Source organism: Podarcis melisellensis (assembly GCF_964234715.1).
Source record: "Podarcis melisellensis genome assembly, chromosome: 4".
Classification (NCBI taxonomy): domain Eukaryota; kingdom Metazoa; phylum Chordata; class Lepidosauria; order Squamata; family Lacertidae; genus Podarcis; species Podarcis melisellensis.
The window spans coordinates 97,183,712-97,209,222 of NC_138531.1; the positions used below are offsets into that span (position 1 = coordinate 97,183,712).

The 25,511-nt window shown below is 46.0% G+C and overlaps 1 protein-coding gene across 2 annotated transcripts in view; it reads left to right on the forward strand.

Annotated features, from left to right (window-relative positions):
• Window positions 1–22,768, forward strand: part of P2RY2 (purinergic receptor P2Y2) — a 48,478-nt gene extending 25,710 nt beyond the window's left edge. For both annotated transcript variants that reach the window (XM_081910021.1, XM_081910020.1), the window contains exon 2: window positions 19,393–22,768. In XM_081910021.1, the coding sequence (XP_081766147.1) occupies window positions 19,397–20,479 (1,083 nt within the window). In that variant the 5' untranslated portion in view covers window positions 19,393–19,396 and the 3' untranslated portion in view covers window positions 20,480–22,768. The remainder of the gene's footprint in view (window positions 1–19,392) is intronic.
• The last annotated feature ends 2,743 nt before the right edge of the window (window positions 22,769–25,511 follow it).

Below are 25,511 nucleotides of genomic sequence, written 5' to 3' on the forward strand. Positions count from 1 at the left end.
TTCATATTGATCTCAAAATAATCCTTTAGGGCTTTTTGGGCCTTCTTAGTGATCTCCTGATCTCTAAACAGGCCATCATTCATCTTCCATCTGAAGGAACCGGTTGGAATCAATGTCATGTCCATTCTCAGTGCGTTATGGTCGGAGCATGTCTTTGGGCAGATTTCCACCTTTCTGATCTTAGGTGCCAGACCTCTAGTTATCCATATCTGGTCGATTCTTGTCCAAGTCAGTTGGGCTTCAGAGAAAAATGTTCCTTCCCTTCCCAAGGGGTTTCTCACTCTCCAAATGTCAATCCAGTCCATATTGTCTGTCATTTCAAAGAAGGTCTTTGGTAGTCTCCCATCTTTAGAAATTTTTTGGCTCTGTGACTTATCCATATTGGTTGATACAACTCCATTCATATCTCCCATCATAATGATGTTGTTGTAGTCCAGATAGTCCAGCATGGTCTCATGCAACTTCTTATAGAATTCCGATTTTCCTTCATTTGGAGCATAAATTCCTAATATCAGTATTTTTTCCCCTTGATGTTGTATTTCTATCGCCAATATTCTTCCATGCTCATCTTTAAACAGAAATTTAGGTGAAAGGCTCTCTTTTGCATAAATTACCACACCTCTCTTTTTAACTGTATCCGAAGATATAAATTCCTGACCAAGTCTTTTATTTATTAACACTTTTCTGTGGAGCCTGGTCACATGTGTTTCCTGTAAGCAAATAATGTCCAAATGTTCCTTTTTTAAAATGTGAAAGATTTTTCTCCTTTTTCCTGGAATGTTACAGCCATTTATGTTCCAGCTCAAAAGTTGCAGAGACATCCTGAATATATCTGGTTATTCTTGCTGTGGGGGTACCTTATTGTCAGATTTTTGGGGGTCCGAGGGTGCAGGAACCCCCGGAGGTTCAGGCCCTGGGGGTAGTCCAAGTCCCTTATGAAGATCTTCTCCGTGTGCCACCAAAAACTTGTCTCTATCCTCCGGCGTTCTAATTTTAATCTTCCTCCCTCTGAAAGTAAACGACAAACCTTGGGGAAACTCCCACCTGAAGATGATTGAGTTGCTCCTTAGCAGTTTTACTAATTCCGAGTAGTCTGCTCGAAGATCCAACAGCTGTTTAGGAATATCCTTATAAATTTCAATTCTTTTGTCCAAAATATCCAGTGACTTTCCGTAGTGCAGGCCTAGAATCTTGTCCCTTTCCTCCTTTGATCTCAATATTATCAAACAGTCTCTGGGCTTCTCCTTCTTTATAAGTCTTCCAAGCCTAAAAGCAGATAGTATTTTAAAGTCTTTTTCTTCTAAGTTCCAAAACTTGGAAAATTCCTTGGTAAGGAACTCAGTTAAGTTACCTTCTTCCACTTCTGGAATTGAGCGTATCCTTAAATTGGCCTCCCTGTTCCGAAGTTCTGTCATGGAAAAGTAGATCTGGTGTTCTCCTACTTGTTTGCTGAGTGGTCTTACTTCTTTTTCAAGCTGTCCCAATCTTTGGCTAGTGTCTTCCGCCAGTTTCCGATTTTCACCTACAGCCTCCTTCAATTCTCCAATAGATTGAACATTCTGTGCAACTTGTCCAGTTAGTCTATTTAAACTTTCTGTGTTTAAGTCAATTTTAGCTGATTGCTGGTCAGCCTTTCTGTCCAGAGCCTCCAATTTTTCAAAAATTTTCTCCAAAATAGTGCCACTTGCTCCTGAGGCCATATCTTCCAGTTGTAATTCCTCAGTTTCTCCCTCCCCTGATTGTAGCAGGGAGGCCGCTTCTGCCTCAGGAGGCAAAGTAGTAGGCAAAGCAGGCACAGATGATCTACGCTGTGAGACTGTCGGTAAAGTTAACGTTGTTTGTCTGGTTCTTCCCCTTTTTCTTGTTCCACTCATTCCAAAGTTATCTAAAAGCCAAGGTCAAACTGAATTGTTCCCATGAGAAAGTAAGAGCCCAGATGGTAACACTCAAACAGGAGGCCGGGAAAGAGAAAGTAAAACAAAGTCACTGCTGTAAATCCAAAAATCCTCTAGGTGGAGCTTAGAATGTCTTTGGGGAGGAAGTCCAATCCAATTAAAGTTAGTAAGTCTGAATTGATCTCCAAAGATCTTCACAAAAATAAGTTTTAGCAGAGTTAAAACTTAAAGCCAAACATTGTTTCCAAAAGTGCTTAGACCACAAGTGTTTCAAAGTAACAAATTCAAACTCAGTATGTTCCAAAGTTCAGATTCAAAGTATCCAAAGCTTGCAGGCTGACTGCTCAGTTACTCAGGCAGCTCCAGTACCTGGGTTTCTTACTTTTATTTGTAATCCAATAAATCAACAGAAGACAGGTACCCTTGTCTCAATGAAGGTCCAAAAAACAGCCACTTAAAGTCTTTAAATCAGCCAGAAACAACAGTTTAAATAGATGCCAGATCAGTCAATGCAAAAAATTACTCTTTGTCTCCACTCCTCCTGCTCTTTACTTTCAAGTTCAGTGTCAGCGGAAGACGGACTTCCTGTTTTTCGTCACTCCGCTTTCAGCCAAATTCACAATTTTTAGAGGCTTTAGAAGTATAGTGTCCAAATTACTCACGGATTGCTGCTTTCCAAAGTTAGCAGTTTCAAGAAGAAAGGTCAGCGCTCACCGGCAACAGCGACGCGGCTTCGCTCCGTTGATCGCGCAACGACCCACAGCGCCGCTACCCCCTCCGCGGTCCGGAGCCCCTTACGGGGTCCCTTCGTCGTTTTAGGGGCTGCTTTTGGCGCCCGCCGGGTCTCAGGACCACAGGCTTCTGCTGCCTGTGGTTTTTCTGGATGGGTCCCCGCTTCGCCGTAGCGGGCGACCCGTTTCAACGGAGCTACCCTCTCCCGTTCAGGAGCTGGCAGCCATTGCCGTTCGCGCCGCCTCCGGAAGTCCCAGACTCCGCAAGAAGGTCACTGTGTTCCAGCATCTTTGCTCTGGGCGCCTGTGGATATTCCACCAAGGTCCCCAAGGAAACAGGATTTGCTGCAGGAATGCAGATCTAAAAGCTGGTCCAATACCAGCCCAAGAGACACTATAAATTCACAGTACGGCAGCAGGGCAGTTTGTGGATTTAAGATGTCTGGCAGGGTTTGCAGCACATGCCCGAAAACAACATTTGCTGTTGCCATGTGGACGGGACTCCCTGGCTCCCTGACATTTAGAGAGTGTGTGGGGTTTCTTAGATTTCTCCCTCTCTGCCCTGGCTTTCCTGCCCCATATAACCTGGTGCCCTGCAGTTTGTTGTCATCAGATTTGTAGAAATCTGACAATCAATTAAAAAAGATTTGGCACAATGATTGACTTTTTGGAGCTGGCCGACCTGACTGGAAGAATCCGCGACCAGAAAGAAGGGGAGACGCAAGAGGACTTGATGAAATTTGAAGCACATTTAGCTAAATATTGTGGTATAAGATAAATAGAAAATCCTTGGAAGTATCAGATAGGCTTAGGGGTAGAACAGGAATAGGTGTTAGTAAGTATTAAAGATTAGAATAATAGGATCTTCTTGCAGTCCATGGGACTCTCAAGAGTCTCCTCCAGCACCAATACCAGGAGTATATAGGATGATAATTATATTAATCTTCTTGTATCTTATAGTGTGGTGGTTTGTTAGATTTTTCTGTTATTTGCTTGTATGTTTGTTTACTTGTATTTACGTCTGTTTTTCATAAATGTATTTATTTTAAATTAAGAAAGATATACCGTATTTTTTGCTCTATAAGACGCACCTAGTTTTTGGAGGAGGAAAACAAGAAAAAAAAATCTGAATCTCAGAAGCCAGAACAGCAAGAGGGATTGCTGCACAGGGAAAGCAGCAATCCCTCTTGCTGTTCTGGCTTCTGGGATAGCTGCGCAGAGAGCCAGTGTGGTGTAGTGGTTAAGAGCGGTAGTCTCGTAATCTGGGGAACCGGGTTTGCGTCTCCGCTCCTCCACATGCAGCTGCTGGGTGACCTTGGGCCAGTCACACTTCTCTGAAGTCTCTCAGCCCCACTCACCTCACAGAGTGTTTGTTGTGGGGGAGGAAGGGAAAGGAGAATGTTAGCCGCTTTGAGACTCCTTCGGGTAGTGATAATGCGGGGTATCAAATCCAAACTCCTCCTCCTCTTCTTCTTCTTCTTCTTCTTCTTCTTCTTCTTCTTCTTCTTCTTCTTCTTCTGCGCAGCCTGCATTCACTCCATAAGACGCACACACATTTCCCCTTACTTTTTAGGAGGGAAAAAGTGAGTCTTATAGAGCAAAAAAATATGGTATTTTAAAAAAGAACTGTAGAATGGCAGTTGAAAGGGACCCCAAGGGTCATCCAGCCCAGCCCTCTGAGACGGGAAGAGCAGGAATGTCAGCCTTTGAAGAAGGCACCGTCGACTAAACAACAACTGCTTTAAATGCCAAGTGCCGGTGGGGGTCTCAGAGCGCCATAGCTGAAGCAGCAACATTTTTAGCAGTGAGCTGCCAGTCCAGGCCCGCCCCAGGAGATGGAGACTGGTGGCTCATACCTAGCTGGAGAGACTGGGGGCTACCATGAGATCATGAGACTGAAACTGCCTTGGTCGCACTGGTTGATGATCTCCGGCGGGCTAGGGACAAAGGTGAGAGCTGTTTCCTAGTTCTGCTGGATCTCTCAGCGGCGTTTGATACCATCGACCATAACATCCTTCTGGACCATCTAAGAGGGGCTGGGAGCTGGGGGCACTGTCATACAGTGGTTCCGCTCCTTCCTCCTGGGCCGTGTTCAGAAAGTGGGGGGGGGGGAATGAGTGTTCAGACCCCTGGGCCCTCACTTGTGGGGTGCCTCAGGGTTCCGTCCTCTCCCCCATGCTTTTTAACATCTACATGAAGCCGCTGGGAGAGATCATCAGGGGGTTTGGGCTGGGTGTTCATCAGTATGCGGATGATACCCAGCTCTGCCTCTCTTTCAAATCAGAACCAGTGAAGGTGGTGAAGGTCCTGTGTGAGTGCCTGGAGGCGGTTGGAGGATGGATGGCGGCTAATGGATTGAGGTTGAATCCTGACAAGACAGAAGTACTGTTTTTGGGGGACAGGGGGCGGGCTGGTGTGGAGGACTCCCTGGTCCTGAATGGGGTAACTGTGCCCCCAAAGGACCAGGTGCGCAGCCTGGGAGTCATTTTGGACTCACAGCTGCCCATGGAGGCGCAGGTCTATTCTGTATCCAGGGCAGCTGTCTACCAGCTCCATCTGGTACGCAGGCTGAGACCCTACCTGCCCGCAGACTGTCTCGCCAGAGTGGTGCATGCTCTAGTTATCTCCCGCTTGGACTACTGCAATGTGCTCTATGTGGGGCTACCTTTGAAGGTGACCCGGAAACTAATCCAGAATGCGGCAGCTAGACTGGTGACTGGGGGGCAGCCACCGAGACCATATAACACCGGTCTTGAAAGACCTACACTGGCTCCCAGTACATTTCCGAGCACAATTCAAAGTGTTGGTGTTGACCTTGAAAGCCCTAAACGGCCTTGGCCCAGTATACCTGAAGGAGCGTCTCCACCCCCATCGTTCTGCCCGGACGCTGAGGTCCAGTGCCGAGGGCCTTCTGGCAGTTCCCTCATTGCGAGAAGCAAAGCTACAGGGAACCAGGCAGAGCGCCTTCTCGGTGGTGGCACCCTCCCTTCAGATGTCAAAGAGATAAACAACTACCTGACATTCAGAAGGCATCTTAAGGCAGCCCTGTTCAGGGAAGTTTTTAATGTGTGACATTTTAGTGCATTTTTGGTCTCTGTGGAAGCCGCCCAGAGTGGCTGGGGAAACCCAGCCAGATGGGCGGGGTACAAATAATAAATTATTATTATTATTATTATTATTATTATTATTATTATTATTAGGAGAGCCTGCTAGACCAGGCCAAAGGCGTCTCATCTAGTCCAGCACCTGTTCTCGCAGAGACCAAATACTCATGGGGAATCGAGAATAGACTGCCTCTAGACCTGGAGGTTCCATAAGAGCATTGGGAAAGAGTGCTGGATCAATGGCTCACCTAGTCCATTCTGTTCTCGCCATGGCCAGCCATGATGGGGAACCCAAAGTGAGGCCTGAAAACGGGACCCAAGCTGGGAGCGCTCTCTGCTTATCTGAGCCCCTGTTGACTGAACGCCCAAATTCCCCACAATCTGCAGGGCGGTATCTCCCCTCTTCCACCCTCAGCTTGCAGGAGGGCAGGGCCATTATCTCCCTCGCGCACATGAGGAGGCCCAGGGAGGCCAGCAGCCGGGGAGATGGGCGGGGAGGGGTCCTTGCCTATCTGACTTTGAAAAGCTGTCACCACTGGATCAAACCCATCCGCTTTGTTGCATTAATTAAACTGAATAGTTTTCGCTGGGTTTTGAATAGACGTGCATTTAATTGTTGCAGTTTTGAACTTCGTTGGGTCCTTATCTTCCGGAGTGGGCTGTGCACTCTGCTTTTCTGAATCATGGTTTTGGTAGGGGAGGGGGCACTGGGGAGGGGGGTCATGTAATCAAGAGGATAGTATTTCCCACCCCCCAAAATATTCCATCAACTTCCCCCAAATTCCTCTTCTGGTACGTTAGGTGTTTACTTCCCCCGCTTGTTTTTTCCTACCTTGATATTGCAGTCTTTAAATTAAATATTGTTATATCCTTAACATTTTTGCACCATGCTTATTTTCAAATTACCTCTTGCACTTTGTTATTTTCCAGTTATTACATCTTAATTTCTATGTTTGTTAATTGCAAGTGTTTACTCAAACCCTGCTAGTGAGTCCACTTCTTTAGAAGGTTTCTGTAAGTACGACATAAACGGTTCCCAGTCCTTTTTTAATGTCTCTTAAGTTTTCCAGTTAACTTTGCCATTTCAGCACATTCTATGAGTTTTTCTTGCCATTCTTATTTTGTGGGTACCTTGTCGTCTTCTCTTCTCATGAGGTGGCCAAAGTATTGGAGCCTCAGCTTCAGGATCTGTCCTTCCAGTGAGCACTCAGGGCTGATTTCCTTCAGAATGGAGAGGTTTGATCTTCTTGCAGTCCATGGGACTCTTAAGAGTCTCCTCCAGCACCAGAATTCAAAAGCATCCATTCTTCGGCGATCAGCCTTCTTTATGGTCCAGCTCTCACTTCCATACATCACTACTGGGAATAATAATAATAATAATAATAATAATAATAATAATAATAATAATAATGATAATTTTTATACCCCGCCCTCCCCGGCCAGAGCCGGGCTCAGGGTGGCTAACATCAATGAAATTTCAGTAAAAACATAAGAATAATAAAAAACAATTTAAAATACAGGTTAAAATGCAATTTAAAATGCAGCCTCATTTTAAAAGTTAAAACCATAAGGAGGGAAACATAAGGGTCAGACTGAGTCCAAACCAAAGGCCAGGCGGAATAGCTCTGTCTTGCAGGCCCTGCGGAAAGATGTCAAGTCCCGCAGGGCCCTGGTCTCTTGTGACAGAGCGTTCCACCAAGTCGGGGCCAGTACTGAAAAGGCCCTGGCCCTAGTTGAGACCAACCTAACCACCTTGCGACCTGGGACCTCCAAAATGTTGTCATTTGTGGACCTTGAGGTCCTCCATGGGGCATATCGGGAGAGGCGGTCCCGTAGGTACGTGGGTCCTAGGCCACATAGGGCTTTAAAGGTCAAAATCAGCAGCTTAAACCCGACCCTGTACTCCACCGGGAGCCAGTGCACTCTGCCAAGTAAAGGAATTTGCCAACGCAAGTTAGGGAGGATATTAATAAACAATATATCCTCTCCTGCCTCCCTGAACATTCCCACAGCCCTCCCCCTGTGAGCTGGAAGGAAGCCAGGAAAACCTGGAGATTTCAGGTCAAGGCTGGATATCTGGCAACCTGAGTCTTTTGTTACATGCTGGGCAGAAAACTGACACCCTCTAATCTCATACCGTGCATTCAACAGCTGCAGAAACCAGCAGGCGATTCATTTGGAACAAAACATAACCTTCTGCAACCCCAGAATCATAGAGTGGTAGAGCTGGAAGGGACCACAAGGGTCATCTAGTCCAGCCCCCACCCCTGCACATAGAATAATTGGGTTCCCTCTTCCCACCTTGGATCAAATCCATAAGAAAGCTGCAGAGATAGCGCAGGATAGTGCACACCCCGGAAATGATCTCTTTCAGCTTCTGCCTTCTGGAAGAAGGTCCAGGGTTATAAAGACTAGGACTAGCCGCCTGAGAAACAGTTTCTATCCAAATGCCATTTTGGTTTTAAAAGCAGTGTAAGGTAGTCTCTAAGGGACGCGGGTGGCGCAGTGGGTTAAACCACAGAGCCTAGGAATTGATGATCAGAAGATCGGCGGTTTGAATCCCCGTGACGGGGTGAGCTCCCATTGCTCAGTCCCTGCTCCTGCCAACCTAGCAGTTCAAAAGCATGTCAAAGTGCAAGTAGATAAATAGGTACCGCTCTGGCGGGAAGGTAAACAGCGTTTCCATGCGCTGCTCTGGTTCACCAGAAGCGGCTTAGTCATGCTGGCTACATGACCCGTAAGCTGTACGCTGGCTCCCTCGGCCAATAAAGCGAGATGAGCGCCACAACCCCAGAGTCGGCCACGACTGGACCTAATGGTCAGGGGTCCCTTTACCTTTACCTAAGGTAGTTTCTATGGGAGTATATTGTATTTAATTGTGGGGTATCGGAGTTTTTAGGGTGTTAACCAGGCTGGGATAGCAGGCTTGTTGGTTTTTGAATGTCTGATGTAGATTTTTTCAGTTTTTTTGTTCTGTATGGGACAATGACAATAAAGATTATCGTATCGTATTGTATTGTATTGCAGGAACCTTTGCCCAATGTGGGGCTCAGACCCACGGCCCTGACATTAAGAGTCTCATGCTCTCGTGACTGAACTATCTTAGGTTCTATGTGTCTGGAAAGTTTGAAGGTTGAATGTAATCAAGTGCAATGTGGTGCTAAGCCAGGGTAAAAAATAGTAATTTCGCATATATGCTCATTGGGTTTGAATTGGCTGGGAATGACTAGGAACGAAACCTTGGGCTCATAGCATGAAGATGTGCAGCAGCTATGAGAAAGGCAGATTCCATGCTAGGGAACATTAGGAAAGGAAAGGAAGATGAAGGTGCTGGTATCACGATGCTGTTACGCAAATCTATGGTGTGACCACATATGGAGCGATCTGTAGAGTTCTGGTTGCCTCACCTCAAAAAAGAATATTGCAGAATTGGAAGTTGCGGGAAAGGGCAAGAAATGATCAAAGGGATGGAGCAATTCCTCTGTGAGGGAAGATTGCAGCATTTTAGGGCTTTCTAATTTAAAGAATCCAGTAGTGATGTATGGAAGTGAGAGCTGGACCATAAAGAAGGCTGATCGCCGAAAGATTGATGCTTTTGAATTCTGGTGCTGGAGGAGACTCTTGAGAGTCCCATGGACTGCAAGAAGATCCAACCTCTCCATTCTGAAGGAGATAAGCCCTGAGTGCTCACTGGAAGGACAGATCCTGAATCTGAGGCTCCAGTACTTTGGCCACCTCATGAGAAGAGAAGACTCCCTGGAAAAGACCCTGATGCTGGGAAAGATGGAGGGCACAAGGAGAAGGGGATGACAGAGGACAAGATGGTTGGACACTGTTCTCGAAGCTACCAATATGAGTTTGACCAAAGTGCGGGAGGCGGTGGAAGACAGGAGTGCCTGGCGTGCTCTAAACGACTCTAAACGACTAAACGACTAAACAACGACAACAACATTGGACTACAACTCCCATCATTCTTCGAGCATTGGCTACGGTGGCTGGGAGTGGTGGGACTTGTAGTCAAAAACGTCTTGAGGACACCAGGTTTGGGGGAGTTTGCCTTAGTGCCCATGCGGGCAGCCTGGCCTGGCCTGACGTGGGCTTCTTTCTCTCCACCTCGTGGGTTATTTGAGACTGGCAGGATTTCAAGAATCCCATGCCTGGGCACGAAGCGCCCGCTCACAAAGGGCATTTGGAGAGAAGAAAGGCGAAAGGGGAGGCCGGTTCTCGGAACTGAGAGCTTCTCCCTGCCAAAGGGAGTCAACAATCGGGTGGCATTTTGAGCGGCACGGAAACAATGGTGGTTTTGTTGCTGCAGCCAGGCCACCTCCTTTCAGCTGTGATAGGAATTTTGAGGTCTTAGATATATGCTAAATGTTCATAAGTGTACCAACCAAGCACGTACATAGATCAGCACAGGAAGACCGACCTGGAACCATTTTGATTCCCAAACTGAGCAAATGTTTTCTCTTCAAGGTCAAAGGAAAATGGAAAAGCCTCCCCATTGTCATTTCCTTCACAAACCCTGTCTTAAGGGCACATTTAAGATATGAATAGGGTGGGAGCCTGTGACCTGGCTCAGGAACGAAGTATTTATCTTTACAAAAGACTGGCCAGGCTCCCCAGGCAATCCAATCAAGTGACCATAAAACAGGTAACCTGGCAGACAGGAGGTAAACAAAGCACTCAGATTTCTGCTGTAAACCGCCCTTTCTGTGATGTATGGAGGGGTGGTCTTGAGCTCCAGGGCAGGGAATTTAAATTGTCTATATAAGGCCTTGTGCGCCATTGTTCTGGGTTCCTCCTCCCCCCTCCTTTGCGCATGTGAGGAAGCGCTGAATCGCAACACGCGCATGTGCAGACATGGGTTGCGAACACAGCGGGTTGCGAATGATCACATTCGCAACCCAAGCGTCCACTGTACCAATCCTTCAGATGACAAATTATTTAATTTAGGTGGCCTCCTGTGTGCTAGAATTGATGGTTTGATTATTTACTTTATTGCTGCGTTCCAAAATTGTAGTCATCTTAATTACACTCCAGTCAAAATAACAACCCCTTATACAACAACTGCAATATTGATGACTTCCATTCATATTGACACATTAAATGATTTATAAACTTACAGGCGAAGCATGCAAACTATATCCTTGTTCTTCCTGTGTGTGGCAATTATTCGGTCCATGATGTTCCTTCCTATCCTTGTAAAATATTGTGTCTATCTATACTGCCTCCAGTATTTAGGTTCGTGCATGAAGATCGCTACATGCTCACCTGGGCAACAGACTATTGGTGATGGATTGGGAGTGCAAGTTCCAGAGGTGGTGGGTTGAAAACGTTTGAGAAACACTGTCCTAGTGAATTTTAGAAAGGGAGATAGAGAGAGTTTCCTACACTGGGCATCCCTCCCTGGGCCTCCTCTCCCGCTTAGAATAAATTATGCAAAGCACATGCCTGATTTGCATAATGCGGCCAGGCCACTCCAAAGCACAATGAATAAATAAAAGGATTTGTTTATTTAGTCATAACGTTTCCCCGCATGCTTTCCCCTCCAGCCTGGACGTCTAATGAGGTCAACTTCAACCAAAATAATTTCCCAACAACCTTACGCCAAAAACGCATCATAGTGGCTCGTTGAAATCTGATCCATAAAAATAACAATTCCCGCTCGTCGTAGGATGAATTCAGCCTGATTGTAATGATCCCAAACTAAAGTGTTTAAGGTCCAGAGGCCTCGTCTGCCTGATGTCCATTTGGCATGCAAGTAACCAAACAATTTAACCCCTGCCTTGCAAACAATAGTCAGTGATAGCCAAGGCAACACAATAACCAAATACAATGATACAATATCAATACACAGTGGTACCTCGGGTTAAGAACTTAATTCGTTCTGGAGGTCCGTTCTTAACCTGAAACTGTTCTTAACCTGAAGCACCACTTTAGCTAATGGGGCCTTCCTGCTGCCGCAGCGCAATTTCTGTTCTCATCCTGAAGCAAACTTCTTAACCTGAAGCACTATTTCTGGGTTAGCGGAGTATGTAACCTGAAGCATATGTAACACGAGGTACCACTGTACACTCTTTATATAATAGGAAATATATGAAATCACATAAACAGAATCTCTGAAAGTCACAAAATATGCACTCTTAATGGATTCTCTTGAAAACATAAAACCAAATAAACATAAATAAGTCTCTGAAAGTCTTTGAAGACTATGCAAGTCTCTGAAAGAAGCAACTTATCAGATTCTTATCTGGTGAAAACAGGCTGCAAAGCTTTGCTTATGGCGTCCAACGCTGCCGAAGTAGTTCGCAAACAGACGTTGTGAACAGTGATTAAGGATATAGCCACTGTTTCGTGGAATTCTTCTTCAGCACAGTAGAAGGATACAGAAATGCTTCATAAACCCATCTATATGGTGAATGAAAAAGTCTAACAACAATTACTATGGAGCAGTGGTCATAAAGTTACGTAGTCATTGCTGACTTTCAAATTATATTCAGGGTTTTCAATGCAAAACCCGTTTCCCAACTCCTGTACACTGCAAATGTCTGGCATGATGGGGACCTGCCAAAGCTAGATGGCTTTCAGGCAAAATTTCTACAAAATTTAAACAAAATGCTTGTTTAACCTGGAGGGAGGCTGTATGAATTGTGCATTGCTTTGTAACAATTTGTTGGGTCTCTGGACCGTAATAAAGATTGATTGATTGCTATAAAGAGTGAATAATGACATTTGGCATGCAAAGCTGAGATATCCATATTTCACAGCTCCTGTTCTGAACGACAGCTAATATGGCAAAGCAGAAGAATAAACTCAACAGGTACCTGCTTATTTCACTGAAATTTACATCCGTCTGCTCATCAACCTGCAATCAGCAATGTTTTCTTGGGAGAAGGCAAAGTAGGCAAAGCGACTCTCCTTCTCAGAACAAGGAATTGGGCTGTGTCAAAGTGGTTGATTGACGCGAAAATCTGCAGTGGGGAGAAGGGAGGGAGGGAGATAAATGCAACTGCTGCCAGCAATACACACAACAAGGTCAAGTTGGGCGTTTTTCCTGTCCAAAGCCCAACCATCACTTGGGCTGTGTGTGCACACCATACATTTAAAGCACCTTGTTGTTGTTGTTTAGTCATTTAGTCGTGTCCGACTCTTCGTGACCCCATGGACCAGAGCACGCCAGGCACTCCTGTCTTCCATTGCCTCCCGCAGTTTGGTCAAACTCATGCTGGTAGCTTCGAGAACACTGTCCAACCATCTCGTCCTCTGTCATTCCCTTCTCCTTGTGCCCTCCATCTTTCCCAACATCAGGGTCTTTTCCAGGGAGTCTTCTCTTCTCTTCTCATGAGGTGGCCAAAGTCTTGGAGCCTCAGCTTCAGGATCTGTCCTTCCAGTGAGCACTCAGGGCTGATTTCCTTCAGAATGGAGAGGTTGGATCTTCTTGCAGTCCATGGGACTCTCAAGAGTCTCCTCCAGCACCATAATAAATAAACAAATCTGGAAACTAGTTTGCCCCGGTGGAAGATGCAGAGCAGCAGGGGCGCTGGCGCTTGCCAATGCTTTGCCGCTCGGCTCGTGAGTCATTGGTTTGGGAGTTGCGGAGGGCCCACACCAAATGTCGCCCCATTCAGGATGGTACCCAGGGTGGACCGCTTCCTCCACCACTGGGCGGAACCAGCACCCTTAACCAACTACAGCTCCCTGAATTACTTGCAAGGATGTGTGTGCTTTAAATGCATGTTCGTGGGCAGCCTTCTTCTCTAATGCGATGGTGGGAGACACGGCAGTCTGGAGATGGGGAGTGCTTAATGCAAAGGCCCCTTTTCCACTCTAAGGGCTGCATTACCTTCTCAGCGACCTTCGGGGGGCCACATGACAGGGAGACCAGAGGGAAAAGGGAGCAGAGCAGCGGGTGTGAATTACAGCTTTGTAGGATAGGCTTGTTTCTACACCTAGGAACCTCGTACCTATGAGACCGCCTCTCCTGGTATGCCCCGCGGAGGACCTTAAGGTCCACAAATGTTTAATGTTTTATTATGTTTTTATATGTGCGGGGTGCTGCACAGAGTGGCTGGGGCAATCCAGTCAGACGGGCAGGGTGCAAACAACAACAATAACAACAACAACAACAACAAACAACAACAGTAATACTAATTCAGTCCAACACCCCTGTGATGCAGGAATCTTTTGTCCATGTGGGGCCAAACCCATGACCCAGAGATCAAGGGACTTACGGTTTTATGTTTTCAAGAGAATCCATTAAGAGTGCACATTTTGTGACTTTCAGAGATTCCTAAGTTTTCTGTTTATGTGATTCCATACATTTCATATTATATAAAGAGTGTATATTGATATCGTATCATTGTATTGGGTCTTTGTGTTGCCTTGGATATTACTGACTACTGCTAGGGTGGTAAACTTTTTTTGGGGGGGGTTCAGCCCCCTCAAATATTTATAGGGCAGCAAAGGGACCTCTGTCCCTATGAGTTGGCTTCTATGGAGAGAGCAAGACTTGGAAACTGCCCAACAACAGAGGAAGCAAACAGACCACCTGTTGCATAACCTCCAATATTTCTGCGATGAAAATAGGGATGCCCTATTTTTATTTATTATTATTAGTAATAATAATAACAATAATAATAATAATAACAATAATAATAATTTATTATTTGTACCCCGCCCATCTGGCTGGGTTTCCCCAGCCACTCTGGGCGGCTTCCAACAAAGATGAAAGATACACTAAAATGTCACATATTAAAAACTTCCCTGAACAGGGCTGCCTTCAGATGTCTTCTGAATGTCAGGTAGGGGTTTATCGCTTTGACATCTGCTGGGAGGGCGTTCCACAGGGCGGGCGCCACCATCGAGAAGGCCCTCTGCCTGGTTCCCTGTAACTTGGCCTCTCGCAGTGAGGGAACCGCCAGAAGGCCCTCGGAGCTGGACCTCAGTGTCTGGGCAGAACGATGGGGGTGGAGACGCTCCTTCAGATATACTGGACCGAGGCCATTTAGGGCTTTAAAGGTCAGCACCAACAATTTGAATTGTGCTCGGAAACGTATCTGACTGGGTTGCCCCAGCAACTGTGGGAGGCTTCCAATATATATAAATACATTTTTTAAAAATTAAACCTTAAAAACTTCCCTATCTAGGGCTACCTTCAGATGTCTTCTAAAGGTTGTATAGTTACTTATCTCCTTGGCTCAGGGGTCGCTGGCGAAAATAGGGGGTCTCCTACCATACCCTCCAACATTTCTCCGATGAAAATTGGGATGTCCTAAGGATAAACCGGGTCAAATCAGAAACCGGGACGTCTTCTGTAAATCCAGGACTGTCCCTGGAAAATAGGGACACTTGCAGGGTCTGCTATTGACAGCTTTGCTGCCTGTGTACTGAGATGAACTACATTTCTATCTAAATTATAGTCATTTCCAAATTTGTATCTACACACAAAAAGAATCTTTTTTTAAACCTCTCTTTTTGGGGGGGTGCAGTTTGGGGACGTGGAATGTGGTCCATAAATGGCCACCTTGGTCCATTTTGGCCTATTCAGAGGCTACTGAACTGGTTAGGCTGCTGAAATCAAAGCAAAGCTTTCCGCTTATGCAGCAAAACCAGCCTGTTTGCTTTTTTCATCTCCCCCGTCTGCATGACAGCTGGCCGGCACCTTCTGGGAGTTAATAATTAAAGTGCAAAGTTTCCTCCCGAACCCGGAAAAAGTCATTTAATAGGAAGGATGAGGAGCAATGAAAGAATTTTTTCTTGCACAATGAAAGAATGTTGTTTGTGCAACTCCCAGAATAGAAAGAGATTTTTTTAATTATTATTTGTAGTGCCATGAGTGCTGCGGGGGCAATAAACTGCCATCGAGCATTTATTGGACTGGCAATTTGGGTTAAAAGGGTAATGACAGTGGAATTTCCCCTCGCTTTTGCCTTGGTTACTTGAACGTATCAGGACCTCATCTTAATGTGGATTGTGAACTCTGTTAATTCCCCTTTCCCCATAAATCTATTGATTTCCCCTAAATCCAGAGATTCCTTATGCTTTGCCAATCCCAGTACTACTACTACTACTACTAGTAGTAGTAGTAATAATAATAATAATAATAATAATAATAATAATAGTAGTAGTAGTAGTAATTTATTATTTATACCCTGCCCATCTAGCTGGGCTTCCCCAGCCACTCTGGGCAGCTTCCAACAAAATATTAAAATACAGTGGTACCTCAGGTTAAGTACTTAATTCCTTCCGGAGGTCTGTTCTTAACCTGAAACTGTTCTTAACCTGAAGCACCATTTTAGCTAAAGGGGCCTCCTGCTGCCGCCGTGCTGCCGGAGCACAATTTCTGTTCTCATCCTGAAGCAAAGTTCTTAACCTGAGGTACTATTTCTGGGTTACCAGAGTCTGTAACCTGAAGTGTATGTAACCTGAAGCATATGTAACCTGAGGTACCACTGTACAGTAATGCATCAAACATTAAAAGCTTCCCTAAACAGTAAGAGAGCTACACTGATCGCACTGGGAATCTCCACATCCCCGCAACATTTCACAATGCAATTTGCTTTTTAAAATCCTTGTGAAAACCTGTTTGCGTTTTACTTCGAATTTCCTTCTAACAAGGACACACTTTGGCAAAACCATTTCGCCTAACGCAATGCATCTTTGTATGTCGTTTTCACTAACGTATGCTTTTCGATGGATGCGGTTCCCTTATGCATACATTTTTGTTCACATTGTACGGCTGCAGAATTGCAGAAGAAGTTCCAGAGGTCTGCAAGTTTTGAAAGAGAGCTGCACTCCATTCGTGTTCTGGTTCAAGGAGTATGAATGCAAAGAGAATCAAATTTCTTCCCCATCCCATAGGCTTTGATTTCTGCTTACGGCATTTGCTTCAGCCACACCTGGGTTCCTATTTCTCTCGCTTTGACGCTCTTGGATGCTAAATCGGCACAAACCTCTTTGTATGATGCTGGGTCTACAACTTCATTCATTCATTTGGCGAATTTGCCTCCCAAAAAAGCCCCACAACTTTTCTGTCCAGATTTTCACAGTTTGAATTATGGCAACCAATGCCAGATTTATGTCTAAGCTAAACAAGCTATAGCTTAGGGCTCCACTCTCTTGGGGGCCTCCCCCAAAAAATTAAAGGAAAAAAACCCCTGGATGTACATTTCCAAAATATAAGATAAAAAACAAATAAAATAAAACCTACATGCAGCAACAGTGTTTTGTATTGTGTAGGCTCCTATGATGTAAGTCATGGGCCCCCCCTGCTAGCCTGCTCCCTAAAATATCACTGGTTTGCTCATTTCTATATATAGGGTGCTTACATTCTGCATGGCCTGGTTGCACAGCAATATGTAGCAATTAGCTGCAGATTGCAGTGTAGCACAGTTGAATGTAGGTCAAGCTGTTGTACCTGTTGTCGCTCCACACAAAGAAAATGTAAAGAGTTACGTAGCTGTGAATTCATTCATTCATTCATTTTCTTAGCTATCTTCCCCGGGCAGGTTCCAGCAACAGCATATCCAATGATTTGTTGTTGTTTAGTCGTTTAGTCGTGTCCGACTCTTCGTGACCCCATGGACCAGAGCATGCCAGGCACTCCTGTCTTCCACTGCCTCCTGCAGTTTGGTCAAACTCATGCTGGTAGCTTCGAGAACACTGTCCCACTATCTCGTCCTCTGCCGTCCCCTTCTCCTTGTGCCCTCCATCTTTCCCAACATCAGGGTCTTTTCCATGGAGTCTTCTCTTCTCATGAGGTGGCCAAAGTATTGGAGCCTCAGCTTCAGGATCTGGTTGTACCTGTTATCTAATATTAAAGAGTGCTTGTAGACTGATGATCAGGCAGCAGAGACTAAGGGTATGAGTCTTATGCCTACTGACTGATTTCATGTAACAATTACTTTGATAAAATATGTTAGGTACTGAAGTTCTCACCCTTGGCCAGCAGGGGGATACTGTAGATAGTTTTCACTCAGGTCCACATATGCAAATAAGGGATTGAAAGTGACGTTCAGTGATTGGATAGCTACAGAAAGTTGTTACAGTTGCGTTGTACTGGAGCTCTATATAAGCAGGCTGGCTGAACCCTTCAGTTCAGTTCTGTTCTGGCCTGTGAATAAACAAGAGCTGTTTGAAAAATCGCTGTGTCGTCTGATATGAAGTTCACCCACAACTTAACAAAAGACATACTTTGTTATGTGCAAATGGCTTTAGATACCTATTAGGTCCATAAATTACCATATGGCATATATTCAACACAAGAAAGAGTAGCAATTTGTTGTTGACTAAGGACAGTTGGACATATAAAGGGCCCCATTACCTTCACTAGCTTAGGGCCTCATCAAACCTAAATCCGGCCCTGATGGCAACCCTAGTATGTGTATTTTATTGAGCTAAATAGAGTGAAAGATTATGCGCCACGGGGGCATGGACAGTGAGTACATGAACCTAACATTGCTATGGTTATCTTTTGGTGGCTATTTCGTTCATGTTGCTAATATATTTTCGCAGGATATACACACTGTGTTTGTTAATCATCTATTCAGACATTTCCTTTAATTGTGCTATTTAGCTGATTCGTTCAGTTGCTTCGTGAACAGTGTTCTATAGATTGCTATTGTTTCAAGGATGGTTTGTTGATGGTTCCATATGATTTATGCCGTGTTTGTGACGTTCTATTAGGCCCTATCAGGATCTTGTTATTTATTGTTTGTAAGCTGCTTCAGGATTCATTCAAATGAAAAGTGGTGTAGAAATATTGTCAAGCAATTATCCGTGCTGTTCTTTTATGGCTTTTTTGTATTTGATTTTTATTTGTGGCATTTTTAGGATGTTGTGTAGCGCTTATACACTTTATTTGAAATATGGCTGATTAAATAATCAACAATAAACTGTGGGGTGGGTTCATTGTTTGGCTTGTAGTAAAGTATCTTCGCGTTTTTATATTGTACAGTGGTACCTCGGGTAAATAACTTAATTCGTTCCGGAGTTCCGTTCTTAACCTGAAGCTAATGGGGCCTCCTGCTGCTGCCGTGCCGCCACCGCACAATTTCTGTTCTCATCCTGAAGCAAAGTTCTTAACCCGAAGTACTATTTCTGGGTTAGCTGAGTCTGTAACCTGAAGCGTTTGTAACCCAAGGTACCACTGTAAACCATCCTGTGCTCCTTATTTTAATCATCATCATCATCTTCCTTGCTGATCACTCATAGCCGAGTAAGATTGTCTTCCATGAGCACAATCTTAACAGTGAGTCCGTAAGTGACTGTGGAGGCCAATTCTGGATCCACACATCCTTCCACAGTGGGGACATAAGTTTCCGGGCGGGAGTTTATCCCGGTGGGGGCTTGCCAAGCGTGCCTTCCTCTTAGCACATTTCTCTCTTGCGTCCTGAGTTTGAGTGTCTTCAAAGTCCATGACACCTTTGGAAAAGGCTGTTCTGAACTGGAGCACTCACAGGCCAGTGTTTCCCAGTTGTCGGTGTTTATACTCCATTTTTAAAGATTTGCCTTGAGAGAGTCTTTAAACCTCTTTTGTTAACCACCTGCATTACGCTTTCCATTTTTAAGTTTGGAATAATAATAGGAGTCCATCCATGACTGGCACACCGTCAACCGCCAATGCTGCTCCTTTCTAACCTCCCCTCTTTTGGTTCCCCCCAGGGCTATGGCGAATGTGTCCCTGCTGCTCCTGCTGCGCTCCTTGAACGCGAGCGCCAACACCTCCGACACCGACTGTGAGGAGGAAGACCCCTACCGGTGCACCTTCAACGAGGAGTTCAAGTACATCCTCCTGCCCGTCTCCTACAGCCTCGTCTTCGTGGTGGGCCTGTGCCTCAACTTGCTGGCCCTTTACATCTTCCTCTTCCGAATCAAGACCTGGAATGCCTCCACCACCTACATGTTCAACCTGGCTGTGTCGGACACCTTGTACGTGATCTCGCTGCCGCTCCTGGTCTACTACTACGCCAAGAGGAACCACTGGCCCTTCAGCGTGGGCTTGTGCAAGATCGTCCGCTTCCTCTTCTACACCAACCTCTACTGCAGCATTCTCTTCTTGCTTTGCATCAGCATTCATCGTTTCATGGGCATCTGCCTCCCCTTGAAGTCCCTGGAGTGGGGACAAGTCCGCTACGCACGCTGGGTCTCGGCCACCGTCTGGGCGGTCGTCATCGCCTGCCAGTCGCCCGTGCTCTACTTCGTCACCACCAGTCCCCGGTGCGACAAGATCACCTGCCACGACACGTCGGCCAAGGACCTCTTCGGGGACTTCATCATCTACAGCACCGTGATGCTGGTCCTTCTCTTCTGTATCCCGTTCCTGGTCATCATCGTCTGCTACTCCCTGATGGCTCGCCGGTTGCTCCAGCCCACCCACGGCACCACCCGAATGTCCAGCTCCAAGAAGAAGTCGGTCAAGATGATCGCCGTCGTCCTGGCGGTCTTCATCATCTGCTTCTTGCCCTTCCACATCACTCGGACCTTATACTATTACTTCCGCGACTGGGACCTCAGCTGCGCCACTCTCGACGCCATCAACTTGGCATACAAACTCACCCGGCCCCTGGCTAGCACCAACAGCTGCCTGGACCCTATCTTGTACTTTTTAGCAGGGCAGAAGTTTGTGAAATTTGCTTGCCCCAAAACGCCGGGGCCGGGCGAGAACCGGACAACCTCGAACACCACCGTCAATTGCCGCTTGCGGGCCAGAGACCAGTTAGCGATGAAAGCGAAAAGCATCGTGTCGTAGGCGCTTGACATTTCCGCCTCCGCCCATCTGCAAAGTATTACTTACCTGTCTGTGTCGGTTGGGAAAAGTTCCATGTTGCAGGGAGAAGGGTTTGGTTCTCGACCTGTGAGACGCCGGAAGTGTATTTTCAATTTGTACCTGCAAGAAATGGTTCGAAAAGTGATGGACACGTCACTTTTTCCTTTCCCCAACACTTGTTGTTGTTTTGGAAGCTAGGTACTATATTAAGTGTGTTGTCTAATCTGACAACGGCACAATAGACACTGAGTTGTGTGAATAGGGAATCCTACACAAGGTGTGTAGTGAGAGGCAATGTAGCGTAATGGACGAAGGATTGGGTTTAGACCCACTGAATACAAGCAGTGTATCACATGGAAAAATTGTTTCTAGACTACACCACATCAGTTTGCATTGGCGGGGTGTGTGTGTGTGTCACAAGTCTGAATACTAAAACATTACTCTTCCACAACACAACGGAACCTACAGAGCTGCTGTATACAGAGTCAGACCACTGGTCTATCTAACCCAGTATCAACAAGTTTTACTGGGGCTGGATCTACATTGATCTGCTAAACCTTTTTTAAAAAAAATAATGTTCTATAATGCTGAATAGCAGTTTTCCATTGCTGATGGCTCTCTGCTCTGCAGCGCCCTCTGGGGTCAAATTTTAATAACGTATTTTAACGTTATAAACGATGTGTGTAGATCCACCAAGGGATTTCAGGTCGAGAGCTTTCCCCAAGCCTACTTGGAGATGCCAAAGCTTGAACTTGGGACTCTATGGTCCTAGAAAGAACCTCTGGCATCTAGTTTTCAATACATGGGAAATCTTTTATTTAGGTGAACGTTCAGCCTTGCACCCGCCCACCCAAACATCTGCCGCTCGAAGCCATACAGTCCAGAAATGGTTTCATCATTTCGTCTACCGTTCGGTCAGACCACAGCTGCCCCCTTCCTTGTTTCCTAGAAAGTGGGGCTCACCGGGTCAGGCAGAACTGCCACACTAACTTCCCAGCAGATGGCTATATTATCGTTATTAATATTATAGATGCAAGAGTAACCTCAGACCAGCTTCCCGTGAGCCCCACTTACCCCAGGCCAGTCCCAGCCAGTGGCAACCCTCATACAGGCAACCATTTGGTGTGACCCCCCCTCTAAGTATCCTTGAGCAAGCATTGGACTCTCATCCTGACCCACCTCACAGGGTTGTCGTGAGGATAAAATGAGCCCCGCGCTTTCCGCCCTGGCTGCTTGTGTTTTCTCTCATTTAAACCCAATGTCTAGATGCTGCCTGCCTTTCTGGGCAAAACTTTCCCATGCTCATCCAGGCTTTCCCGCCATAACCTCCAGGCTTGACTACTGTGATGCACTTTATGTGGGGCTGCCCTTGAAGGTAATTTGGGAACCGCCGCTGACGCAGGATGCTGCTGGCTGTCTCTTTGCAGATTGGTCCGCCTCCCGGGCCCGATCGAAGGTGCTGGTTTTTAACCTACAAAGCCCTTCATGGGCCTGAAGGAAACCCCTCCCCGAATCAGTGGCCAGCAAGTGTGCAGCCCCGGTTCCCGTGCCTTCATACTCCAGTGGCTCCAAGAAATTGGACCTGGCTCTTTGACACGAGAAAGAGTCCATCCCTGGCTGTCTTCTGCATAACACACTCCGCCTAAAACTCCGCAAAGTCAGCAAGACCCATTTCATCAGGCATTTAATTGAATCAGTAGTTTCAGTCTGTTTTGCTGTTGTTGATGTCTTTCCGTCTCGTGGTTTTATGATCCTACTGTGTTGTTGTTTTTTCAATATTGTATGCTGCTTCGAAAGTGGCCTATAGCGAGGTTAAATAAATTTATTATTATTAGCATTAACAAATATAGTGGGGGAAGGCTGTACAGGCGCGGCAGGGAGAGCCCCCCATGTAAGACGGATAGCTGGCCATTTTGCATAACTTGAGTTTTAGACTAAGCTGGACGGAGGAGGTTCTGGGTTGCCATCTTATGTCTACTGGCCCTGCTCCTGTGCCCTTTGCACCTTCACGACTGGTAGGGATTTAGCACGAGGAGACTCTTCTCCGGGCATGCAGGTGGAGAAAAACGCCACCTTCTAAATTCCTGCGGGTTGCGCAGCTGCTTAAAAGGCATAGAAGAAACAAAGTTGGCAACAACAGTAGAGTGGCAGGAGGGATGAAACTGTGCCCTAAAGCCCTGGACAATTCAGTTGACTGAAAATGTGACTGACGCTTTTTTTTGCAAAAAAAAGGAGAAAGAATAAAATCTCAGCTATTTTGGGAAACCCAAACGAAGGTGTTGTGGTGGCATCCAAGGGTGAAATCCAGGACACATTCACCTGCATGGGGAAGAGTTGGTGTCCCAGTGGGTACCTTATTACTAGGAGGGATGTAGGTGGCACTGTGGTCCAAACCACTGAGCCTCTTGTGCTTGCCAATCGTAAGGTCGGCGGTTCGAATCCCCACGATGGGGTGAGCTCCCATTGCTCTGTCCCAGCTTCTGCCAACCTAGCAGTTCGAAAGCACGCCAGTGCAAGTAGATAAATAGGTATCGCTGTAGCGGGAAGGTAAACAGTGTTTCTGTGCACTCTGGTTTCCGTCACGGAGTCCTGTTGCACCAGAAGCGGTTTAGTCCTGCTGGCCACATGACCCAGAAAGCTGTCTGTGGACAAATGCCGGCTCCCTCAGCCTGAAAGCCCCATAGTCAACTTTGACTGGACTTTTTTTTTAAAAAAAAAGTTTAACTTATTTAACATAATTATTACAAAATATGAGTAAAATATTGCAAATACATACATATATATTTCAGATAAGCACACACACACATATAAAAAAAGAACAAAAGAGAAAAAAGGAAGAAAAGAAGAAAGAAAAAGAAAAAATAAAGAGGAGAAGAAGAAGAAAAGATGGAAGAATTTCTTCCAAATTTATTCTACAAATATCTCAATAATAAAATTTCACTGATTGACTTCCACCACTTCCACTGCACTTCCTATATACATTTTAAGCAAACTTGTATCTGTTATTCCGTATTTTTCCCCATACAATCTCACGCAAATATTCTATAGTCGCCATAGTCGCCTTTGACTGGACTTAACTGTCACGGGGTCCTTCACCTTTACATAACTAGAGAAGTGCCGTCTCTGGGTCTTTGGGGGAATGACTTCACTACACATTTAGACCAATTTAACTGCATTGGCTGCCATCTGAAGAACCCCATGGGACTGCAGTTCTCTGAAGTGTCCCTAGGATTCAGGCCAAAGCTTCTTGAAGCCCTCACAAAATGGCACCCCTTGCGGTGCGTTTTTGGGAAGCCTCATGTGTAGCCCCCCTTTTAAATGGAACCATTAGGATCAGGGGGTTGGACTAGATGTCCCTTGGTGTCCCTTCTGACTCTCCAGTTCTGTGATTCCTTCCTGTAGCCCTCTACTGCTCCAAAGCTCTGCAATGTGTATGCGAAAAAAGGGGGGGGAATACTGTTGTGCCTGTTCTCACTCAACAGGCTTTCGCTGCAGTTGTGTGTGTGTGTGTGTTTTGGAGGGGGTTGAGGAGAAACCATCACACAGACATAGCTGTCAACCGTCCCTTATTTGGTGGGAAACTCCCTTATCCCAGTGCCATGTCCCGCTGCTGTCCCTTATTGATGATGTCCCTTAAATTTCCCGGGTTTCAAAGGAAGCAGCTCCCCTCCCCCCTCCCTCCCTGCTGGCCAGGGAGGAGGGAGGCTCCAACTGTGTTGCTTGGCTGCGTTGCTCACCCAATAAGGAGTCTAAGAACGACGGGGTGGTGGTGGTGGCACTTGCATGCCTTGTGCCGATCAAATCGGCCGCATTGCCTGGGGACTCACCTTTGCTCAGCGCTTCCCAGCGGAGAGGTGACGGTGGTTTTCCTTGCTGCATCCCCTTTGCCGGGTTGCTGCGCTGTGGGAACCACCGCTTGAGGCTTCGTTTGGCTGCTGGCTGGGCTTTCTGCCTTTGGCTCAGAGGGGCTCAGAAGTTGAACATACCTGTGCCTGGAAAATCCCTTATTTTGGCTGCTGATCCCTCATTTCGAGGCTGCGGGTCACTTATTTTCAAATCTGTAAGTTGACAGCTATATACACAGATCAGGTATGAAAAGACACGGCAGGACAGCACAGGAAACACAATGCAAAAACTGGACAACATCAGGCATCCTAGACAGCCCGTTTACTGAGAGCATCGCTACCGATTTGTCTGTGTGGATGTAATACGGCATTTATTGTGCATTCATCCCTATTTGCTTGTACGGAGACAGTACAACATTGTGCCAAGTGATGTTTATTCCACACTTTTCTTCACTGATTTCACTGTCACCTTCCTTTCCTTTTTTATGGGGGGGGGCATCTAGAGCACGGATCAGCAAACTTTTTCAGCAATCGGCTGGTCCACTGTCCCTCAGACCTTGTGGGGGGCTGGACTATATTTTTTTAGGGGGGATGAACAAATTCCTATGCCCTACAAATAACCCAGAGATGCATTTTAAATAAAAGCACACATTCTATTCATGTAAAAACACCAGGCAGGCCCCACAAATAAACCAGAGATGCATTTTAAATAAAAGGACACATTCTACTTCTTCTTCTACTACTACTACTACTACTACTAATAATAATAATAATTTATTTATACCCCACCCATCTGGCTGAGTTTCCCCAGCCACTCTGGATGGCTTCCAATCATGTGTTAAAAACAATACACCATCAAGTATTAAAAACCTCCCTTCAGGGCTGCCTTCAGATGTCTTTTAAAGAGAAGATAGCTGCTTATTTCCTTCTCATCTGGAGGGAGGGCGTTCCACAGGGCAGGCACCACCACCGAGAAGGCCCTCTGCCTGGTTCCCTGTAACCTCACTTCTCGTAGGGAGGGAACAGCCAGGAGGCCCGTGGCACTGGATCTCAGTGTCGGGGCTGAACGATGGGAGTGGAGACGCTCCTTCAGGTATACAGGATGTAAAAATGTACCGTATTTTTTGCTCTATAAGACTCACTTTTTCCCTCCTAAAAAGTAAGGGGAA